We start from the raw sequence: 10758 nt of genomic DNA on the forward strand, positions 1-10758 counted from the left end.
AAGAATAATTAGATATTTTATTCGTTATATCATACAATGATTAAACAAATAACATTATACTAGTCACTAGTCTATTCAGTGCAGTACAAATTTGGCATTAGCATTGTCCCTCGGCATCAGAATTTTGTAGTGAAGGGGGCGATAGTACGTAACGGTTTTATTGAAGGGGCAATACTACGTAATGGTTTTATTGAAGGGGGCGACGATTCGTTAGAGGTTGAGAAACACTGATCTAAATAGTCGGTTTCTTTTAGAAAGTTTTTCTGGGAGGCATCTTTCCTGGCAAGATTTCCAGATGTTGCATTGTTTTTTCTCATAATTCTACCCATTCTGAGATATTCTTGAAAGCATCATCTGAAAACACTGAAAATGTTTGCATAGTGTGTAGTGCTGAATAGTAGAAATTTTCATATCCAGGTGGTTGAGATGAATTCATATGACAGATTTCTCAACAGTGTATGGTCCATAAATTTCTGTGGGTCTGGGCAAATATGTTGACAGCAAACTATGCAAATTAGGTAAATGATACATCAAAATTTATTAAACAAGTCTACCATAAGGTGAAGTTTGAGAAACACTAGGTTAATGCATGTCATTGGGGTATTTTGTAGTTTTATATATATTTGTAGTAGTTTCAGTTTTTCAAAAATTGTATTAAGTTTTTCTTTTACAATTTAAATAAAGATGCACTGTTGATAATAAGAATATTAAAACTATTATAATGAAATGTTGACTTAATGTAATGGTGTGTGTGTGTAATAAAAATGTAGAGTGTTATTTATTTATCAATTTTTATTTTTGATTTTTTGATACTATACCTAAAGACCAAGTTCATAATCAGTTCTTTAAACTTTGCAAACTATATCAATTGAGTTAATTTTAATTTTTAAATCAAAATATAAATAAATAAAATATATCAAAGCTAGAAAATTGTCTTCATGTTCAGTCTTTAAATGGACAAAAAGACTTGGGAGCTTTGATATATTTTATTTTATATATATATTTTGATGTAAATACTGTCGACCAAATTTTAATTTTTACATTTTTTTTTCACAATTTTAGATTTAATAAGTAAGTCTTATTATACATAAGACTTACAATCCTACAATGCAATAGAATAATATTTTAAAATCACTCAAAATTAGACCTTATAAATTGCAATCACTTTGTGTATTTTTTTCATTTTGTTTAATGTTTATATAATTATTACAAATGCTTACTTTTTTTACCTAGTGCAGATTAATTTTAAAAACTAATATTGATTGTTTATGCGAAGAATTATAAAATGCAACAAGGAGGAGAGCATTGCAAAATACCAGGGGATCAAACTAAGTTCTCAATATAATATATGGCGATATCAATTACCATTTGTAAATTTTAACACAGCTGTATTAATTATTCAGTATTATGAATTTTAGAGAAAAGTCTGTGATACTCCTAATAATCTAACATTGATTAAAATTTTTTTGAAACATTTTAACACTACAAATCTCTCACAATTACCATTTACACTCTGTTTGATGGCAGACATTAATGAACTGATTAAAAAAATGATAACAAAGTACAAAAAATGATAAATGATATATAATACCATTTAAATTAAAATTATTTTTTATTTTAATAATATTGATTGTATAACAAAACAATTTCTGATTTTTTTTCCCCAGTTTATTAATATTTTATAAAATTCAGGAAATTTATTAAGAGGAATTTAATAAATATATACTTTTCTACATAGATTATACATGATTTGTTAAAGAATAATAATGGCTTTTTATATATATTTTTTCCAAATCATATAAATTTATGGTTGTGGATTAATAACAGGATAAACTATTTTAAGGTGGATATACCATTGTGAGGGTGAGGCTGCCTTGAACAAGACCACAAACATACAGTTCATTTCCTGGACCTCCAGCTTTCCTCATCCAAAGGATGCATATCAACTCAGGTTTACAGAAAACTTACACGCCACCCAACATTCATCCCTGCTTCTTCCTGCCTCTTCAAGATGGCTGGCTCAGGGCCTTGATTCGAAGCGCCTTCACCCATTCCTCGGACACACAAGATAGAGATAAATATCTCCTTACAATTGCCCTATATGCAACTCGGCACAACTACTCCCCTCGTACTGTTAAAGGCCTTATATGTTGTCTTTCCTCCACCACTTTTGCCTCACAGATAAATCACACCCAGGACACAGGTTATAGGACTGTCACTTATGACAGAAAGCTAGCCACCCTTTACAAGGAAATATCCAGGAGAAATAACTTTTGTTTAGCATTCTGTAGAAGTCCCTTAATTTTCTCCCTCCTCTGCAATACTAAAGACCATCTGGACATGTGCCTTCAACTAGGCAGCTACACAATCCCTGTCATCAATCCTAGATCCACTTAGAATACCTAAATGTTACAACCCTTTAAACACCTGCCTCAAGGAACATCAGATGTCCATCATGAAAGAATTAGCCAACATAGAGTTGGCTATCTATGCCTCTGACTCCAACATGTGGAATTTCGCAAAGCATGCCTCTTACATAACTCTTCCAGGCAATATTTTCTCAAACATCTTGAGCAGATTGAAATATATAAGGTCACCCACAAAAAATTGCTATTAATTTTCATGATGTTGACTCTCCCTACAGCATGGAAGTTGTTTTATGAACTATAAATCTTACTATCCTCCCCCTCCTCATTTCTCTTATCTTATATCATCTCCCTTTGCACACATATTCCACAATTCCCTTGTTGTTTTGGCATTTAGTGATTAGTTTGCCTGATGATGGCTGTTCAACACAGGAGAAAACGTTTGCATTTGTTATAAAAATTTGCTGGTTTATGGGTTTAGTGTTTTTTAATTTTAATACAGTCATTAATCAATTTGCTGTAATAAAATTTATTGAAAAGACCTTTTATGTAAGATGGGAAACAATAGTTACTTGCAGTTTAAAACTTATAGGTGGGTTAATATTAATCATTAAATAATATATAAGGATATTTCATTGGAGAAAGATTGACTCTCCCATGTATATTTTAATTAGAGAACTCATTTTGAATATTGCAAAGATAAAGTCTTGATTACTTTGAACATCCTGATCAAGTGTACCCAAATATTTTAATATTTAACATCTGGGTACCTGCTGCTGATAGACTGAGGCTTGAAAGCATGTCTTGATTTTTAATGTTTTAGTGACAGTGTTCTCCAAAAAAGTATTTCGAGATAAGATGCTTAGAAATAATCTCTGGTATGTGGTTATTATATATGTGAAAAGGTAAAAAAAGAATAGTTTGTGAAGTAATTTAAATGTAATTCCAATTTAAGTTGTTCACAATAAGATTAAAATATTTATTTATTTCAGATGTATTGCAGTTAGAAATGACATGGAATTCTGTTGTGGCTATGTGTTTACTTCACGTCCTCTTCAAGTTAGAGAAAAACTTGTAGTAAAAGTATTAGAAACTGATAGATCTGAGAGAATTAGATATGAAGGAGCATTAGCTTTTGGTGTAACTTCTTGTAATCCAGCATCGATCAATGGTAGAGAATTACCTGTAGAAGCCGATAATCTTCTAGATCGTAGAGAATATTGGGTAGTTCAGAAAAATGTTGCAGATTCTCCACAGAGTGGTGATGAATTGTCTTTCACAATAACTGAAACAGGTAAGATATTTCTGGGTTTTATTATAATTTTGTGCTGTCATTGCATGATTATTAAAGAATGAAGAAATAAAATAATTACAAGTTAAATCAAACTTTACTGACTGAAACATGAACATAACTTATATGAGACATTCTGATTTGTCATAGATCAAGTTATATTTTACATTGTTATTCAAATGTCACTGTGTAATCATGAGTTATTGAACAAAGTCAGTATTCATTTCCAAGTGGATCACACTGTATAATAGGAAGTTCAGCACTTGCCTCAAGCGCTGCACTTCTTGTTGAAAATAGGGTTCTGTAAAGCCACATCTGTCATTCATGATGCAGTAATATTTCAACTAATGTGATTTACTTGTTTGCATAAATATCTGCCCCAAACATTTTATATTTATTACACTTGGACATCTTATATATTCACTCATTTTATTTCTTTATTTTAAAGTATAATTATATGTAGAATAATTGCAGTCTGACTCCAGGCAGAATGTTAAAAAATGTTAGTAAAAATTTTAAATTAGTAAGCAGATGTTTTTTACTTGGAATCTACTCCCTGAAGGCTTTGATGAATAGAAGAAATTTATGAAACACTTCAACTCTACGACAGAACTAGGGAAGTTTTTGTTTCAAGCAAAAACATCTGTTTAATTTAAATTTACAAAAACTTGTAATATCCAGTTCTAGCTCATAACATTACTCTGTAGTACCTTGAGCCAACTTAATTGTTGGTATCTTGTACTATTACAGGATTCTCTTGGCCCTTAGAAATTCCTAAAAGTTCTTAATAGTCCTTTGTTTATAATTGATACTTATAAGCACCCATACAAGAAAAGTTAAAATTGTTATTTGTTGAACAATTCAAAAACCAGACAGTGGAACAACCTAATTGTTATTGCTTCAATAGTTTATTTTCTCCACAGAAGTAGGTAAGATACACTGAGAAATTGCAGAAAACATCTTACAAAAAATTTTCAACTTCTTAGAAATTGAAAATTTATGTTGAGACTTCATGCCAAGGATTCATTATTGATTATATAAGAAAAAATGGTAAAATTAGTATATTTGGCATGAAAGTTGTTAAACAGCCATGGCTAGCTAATCTTTGAGCCAGGCAGAAATGTCATTTATCTTTCAAAGAAGACAGATATAAAGAAAAATGAAAGTAAAGAAAAAAAGAAATTTATTTTTGAAGAAATCAAAACTTTGCAGTTCAAAAAACAAGATTTCTGGCTGCAATTAATGACTTACAAACATCTGCAGACAACCTTGAGGATGAAACACAAAAACCAACATTACAACACATGCATCAAATATAAAGAATACCACGAAACTATTGAGAAACTATGCTATTAGTTAAAAAAGAAACTTAGATATTAATCCATCCATTATAAAAATCATAAAATATCATAAAAATCTAATAAATTTTATTTTTAATTTAAAACTATTTAAATGAATTTATTCATATTCTATGTATCATATGTGATCTTTGAGAAGGTCTCAAATTATGGCTTGATTCATCTTTTGATGTTAAAAATACTTGATAAAAATAACTCATCATTTAAGATGCACTTAATAAGACAAAGCAGGTGAAATTTCATGTTTATTAGCATTGGCTTGAGTTATGAGGAAAGACTGTTTTTGAATAGTGACAGGTGCAGTAATATGTATTTATATAGTATTAAAGTTTTTTATCTGCTGGATCACTGTCAGGTCTTAGAAGTTTTAATGATTTACAAAAATGACAGTCCAGCTGTTTTAATGAAATTATAAAATAATTTTGAGTCGCTAGTAATAAAAAATACGTTTATCATATGTGACATTGTAATTGTAAATACAACTTGTGTTGAACTTTAGAAACTGATATGCAAATTATATTTAGAAAAATATTTAATACATCTGTTAAAGCTGTTTAATTTTATTTTTGATTTTATTTTAAGCTCTTTTTTTTTAGTTGAAGACTAAAATTTGCATACAAAAGAAATCTTACCAGGGACTTACTAAAACAGATGAAATGGATAAAATTTCTGTATCCATTTTAATATAATAATAAGTTTATTCTAATAAAAAATTACATGTAATAGTAAGGGGCCCTTAATAAATTGTGCAGTTACAAAATGGGAAAGTTACAGACAGCATATTGTTTCTTAGAATATATATCAGATGCCATACTTTATTTCATTATAAACTACTAATCTGTTTTCATTTACAGGTGCAGTATGTTTCACTAAAAATAATCTACCAGCACAAGTACTTATGTATGTTGATCAAACACAACAGTTATGGGCATTTTTTGATATTTATGGACATACATTAAAATTGCAAAGTTTAGGTAAGTAAAAGTTATTCCAGTTTTAAAGGTTGTCAAAATATAAACTTATTTAAATGTAACTTTCTGTCATACAAAAAATCTTTTCATTTATTTTTATCATTGTAAATTTTTATAGTAGAAAAGAGAGAGTAAAAGATACAAAATAGTACAAAAGATGAATTAAAAATATAAATTGTTTAAAAGAAACATTCTTGCAAAAAAATTAGGTCAGTATAATTTGAATATAGTTAGTTGCAGATGATGATTCTCCTTGAATGGAAAAATAATAAAGAACACCTACGTGAAACTTTTTGAAAGATTTTTGAGAAATACTTAAAACTGTGTGCTTTATATATAAAATTGTAGCTAATTTTAGATTTTAGCTTGATTAATCTATGAAGTTTGTCATCTAAAAAAAAGAAAATAAAACTTCTTTACATATTATATTAAAATATTAAAACTCGATTCATATTTTATCGCTAGCTGATGTATCTGACAGGCAGGGTCCCTGTGTGAATGGAGAGCTGTCGCTGCAAAGATGATTTTGGGCACCCTTTTGGAGACCCTGCTTATACAAATAACGTAATGATATTGAAGTAGAAAAATAATCTTCTATAAATGTCAGCCCATGGCCAAAGTTATTTCGTTATTTGGAAAATTGGCAGTTTCTTAACATTTTTCTTTGATGGTGCTCTCAAAAGTTCATGGGCGGCCTTGGAGCAGCACCCTGGCTGCACTCTCTCTTGTAGGGCCTGCCGACAATGCTAGGATTACCTTATGAAAATGTCAGATAGACCAAAACACTACATGTACTTTTGTTGGTTTATGTATCCTTGCATAGATTTGTTCTATTTTTATTGTACAGAATATTCACAAAAGTTAAATAAAATTTCTCTTAAATAATGAAGAAAGTAATTAATTCTTAGTACATCAGTCTAAACAAAACAATTTAAAGTCAGTGCTGTCTAACTGGCGGCCCGCAGGCCGTATACGGCCCGCCAAATAATTTTTACGGCCCGCGAGCACATTTTACTATGAATAAATTTATTTTACTAAATTATTATTATTAATAAAATTATTTTACTACCGTGTTTCCCCGAAAATAAGACAGTGTCTTATATTAATTTTTGCTCTTAAAAATGCGCTTAGTCTTATTTTCAGGGAATGTCTTATTTTTCCAGGAAGAAGAATTCACATTTATTATTGAACAAAAAAATTCCCAAGTCGAACTTAGACGAGAGTGACGTATATCCGGTGTGTCGAACTGTCACCTTTTTATAGCGTCAACATCGGACTCGCTGACCAATTAGTGCTTACTGAACCGTAGCACTATGCAAATGTCATGTGGTTTATAAACCTTCTTGGCCCCCGAAATGTTTGGTGAAGAAAATATGGCCCGCGGGCTATGATAAGTTGGACAGCGCTGATTTAAAGTGATATAGTTTGAAAAGCAATAAGTATATTGCAAAGAAACATAGAAAGTAGATGGAAAATAATATGAACTTTTAAACACTTTTAAAAAATAGTCAAGTATCACTAGTATTTGTTAGAAGTGATAAACCACATTGCTGGTGTTTGGATGAAGGGACACCAATTAAATGGTTGTAACACCATGGCCAATTTTTCAGTTGCACATCATTATTTAGATTTCATATTTTTAAGTAGTTGTTAACTTATGACTGACTTCGCAGCCATGAGCATGACTGCTGACTGGTATGTCTGGCACTGCAAGCTGTGCCCAGTTGGGTGTATGATAATTTGCAATGATGATTAATATTTGTTTTGTATGAGTTTTAGTTCTTACGAATTTATGACAATAGCAAATATGCCAACTGTTTGCCTTTTCCTCCTCTGTTTGTCCTTATCACTTTTGAGTTTTAATAATGTCCATGACTTTCTTTTAATTTTCCTATTTTAAACAAGAGCTATTTCCCATCATTTTTAAAAACTACATTGTCTGGTTAGTTGTATAAACAGAAATTTTAACCCATATGGGACAATGGTAAAACTTGGTTAAGATGTTCCTGCATGAAATTTTTTCCTTCTAAGTTATTCAAATTCTGTGATTCCATCATTTTGTCCATAAGGCACATGTTAAAATTTTTGCATAAGATTGACGAGCATAAAAATAAGAAAACAATATTTAGAGAGACGATATTAGAATGGCATAAGATGTAAAAGCCGACTTATGACAAAATTGATTTGTCTTGCAGGACCAGTTACGGTCATAAGTTGACTACCTGTAATTAAATTATTTAATTTACTTCCATTTTGGAAATTGTAAATTATCAAATGTGAAGTTAAATGTGGTGATGTTTCTGGTAGTGAATTTGTCCATAGGCAACGATATTAGATTTGTTTGCCAAAAACAAACTTTTATGGTCATTTGATGGAAATTTGTGAGCTTTTTTGTGAAATTTTTCTATAAAATACAATAGACTAGGTTTGCAAGAAAGAATATAGATAAAAAGGTTTTGTATAAAGGAAACAGACTTAAATTTTCTTTCAGCTTATTAAATTGATTACTGTTGCATAATCCATGTTGCATAATCCATGTATGTATATATGTGTATATATNATTCGCACTTGTTCGAAGAAAGTCCATTGTTCGTCTCACGTAACTGCCGAACGGAAAGTACGTTGTTCGCAGCAAGTCCGTTGCTCGAGTCACGTAACGGTCAAACAGAAAGTCCGTTATTCGCAGCGTCCGTTATTCGAGGCGTACGTTATACGAGGCACCACTGTATATAGAATGTGATAGTATCAATGCATAAATACTAAGTAAAGGTACATAATTAAAACCAAATTTGAATTTTTACTTTGTAATTAATTAGAAATAAATGGAAAAAAGTTGAGTTTTCAAGTATAATTTTGTTGGCCATTACATAGATAATCTGTGTGTTTTTTTAAAATAAATTTATCTGTTTTGTTTAAAATAGTTTAAAAAATATTGTAAAATTTTGGAAAAATATGAGGATTACTTCACTAAACATCTTTGAGGATAATGAAAAATATGTATATTTTTTACAGTTCAATTTACTCATTAATTATGTATATATCAAATACATAAGAATTTAAATATCTTTAGACAATGATAAAATTTTTATTTCAAAAATAGGAACAATAGAAAGTTCAAGTTTTCCTAGAATACCATATAGAGATGGAAATAACAGTTCAAACATAAATGGAGAGAGGCATTTAAATATGGGCACATCATCCCCTTCTATCTCTGGACTACAAGTTTGTCTGCCACCAGCCACTGTTCATTCTCCTCACAACAAAGAAGGTAATAAATTGATAGCTAATGCTAATTATTAATAATATTTTATGAAGAGATGTTTTCTTACAAAACTGGAAAAAACTTTTTTTTCAGATTCGTTGATTGGTAGAGAATGTGTCGTCTGTTACGATCAGCACGTCGACAGCGTGCTCTACAGCTGCGGTCACTTGTGTATGTGTTACACCTGTGCGGTGCAGCAGTGGAAGGGTGAAGGCGGCGGACAGTGTCCCATCTGTCGGGCGGTCATCAGGGACGTCATTCGTATATTCAGAAGTTGATTAAAATATAATAGAAGAGTAAATTTAAAAAATTTGTCAATTCAAGTAACCAGTGTAAATTGTGGCGTGGATTAAATATAATACAGATGTTGCAATTATTGTATATATATATATATATATATATATTATAGTATATATATATAATATGTACTATTGTGAAATGTATAGATATGAATTACTGGAGATGGAGCACATAAGAATGCAGATTTACCTCTACAAAAAAAAAAAATTCGTAACTGTCATTGCTTTCAAAATTTGAGCGCATTAGAAAATACTTCTGGCAGCTAGTTAGGCAATTACTAACTGATGACCAAGAGATCATCCTTTTTCATTGCAATGCTCTGATTTTATCTATTATTTTAGTAAAACTATCCAATAAAGAGAACACATATATGTATATTTTTATAAATTTAAAAACCATTTGCAACTGATAATGTTTTTTTCTTTATTTCAGTTAAGTTTCTTCTCGGAATAGTTTAGTTATATTTTCGTATTGCTCGTCATAAATTAATTCCCAGAAAACAATGATATTCGTGTAAGTAAAGCTTTTCTATTTGCCAGTTGTATCTATTTACATAATTCAGACCAAAACAAAACAATTTTCAAACTGTATTTATAAATAAAACAAAACAAACAAAAACAAATATACAAAATATTCTTTGATTTAACAATTTTTTTTTTTAATGTGGCAAACTCAGTTGAACTTATATTTTAATATTAAAATTTGTATATATGGTAACATTTTATTTATAATAAAGCCTATTTAAAAATCTTTACAAATATATATACTCTTTTTCTTTGTTGTTAAAATGTAACAAATTTGATTTAAGTGTTTACTGTAATTATAATTTTAACATCAGTATTTATTCTCAGATGGAATATGTTATATAAAAAAAAAGTAACTAAAACTGCCTGCAAATCTTTTCAAACTAGCAACGTTGCTGGTTCTTGTGATAGCGTCGACTTTACTATTATCCGAACACCAATCGATTTTGTACGTCGCCAGAAACTAGTCAGTAGCCTTAAATATTTTAAAAAATGTAATTTAAATTAGTGAGAGAAGAGTAGAAATATTTGGCAGAACAAAAAGATTGTGTAATTTTATTAAAATTTGATAGTTCAATAATTATGTGAATATTTTTCGTGGCTGGAAGTTTTTGAAATTTACAGTGTTATTGCAATGTATATATATATATATAAACAAAATGTTTTATATTTCTACTAAATTTATT

General features: G+C 29.7%; 1 protein-coding gene across 2 annotated transcripts in view; it reads left to right on the top strand.

The window, feature by feature from the left end:
- Positions 1-10125, top strand: part of LOC111633247 (protein neuralized-like) — a 49117-nt gene extending 38992 nt beyond the window's left edge. For both annotated transcript variants that reach the window (XM_023377784.1, XM_023377785.1), the window contains exons 4-7: positions 3359-3660; positions 5870-5989; positions 9087-9254; positions 9342-10125. In XM_023377784.1, coding sequence (XP_023233552.1) covers positions 3359-3660; positions 5870-5989; positions 9087-9254; positions 9342-9526 — 775 coding nt within the window. In that variant the 3' untranslated portion in view covers positions 9527-10125. The remainder of the gene's footprint in view (positions 1-3358; positions 3661-5869; positions 5990-9086; positions 9255-9341) is intronic.
- The last annotated feature ends 633 nt before the right edge of the window (positions 10126-10758 follow it).

Source organism: Centruroides sculpturatus, unplaced genomic scaffold (assembly GCF_000671375.1).
Source record: "Centruroides sculpturatus isolate CEXI.00-Female unplaced genomic scaffold, Cexi_2.0 scaffold699, whole genome shotgun sequence".
In the NCBI taxonomy this organism is placed as follows: Eukaryota; Metazoa; Arthropoda; class Arachnida; order Scorpiones; family Buthidae; genus Centruroides; species Centruroides sculpturatus.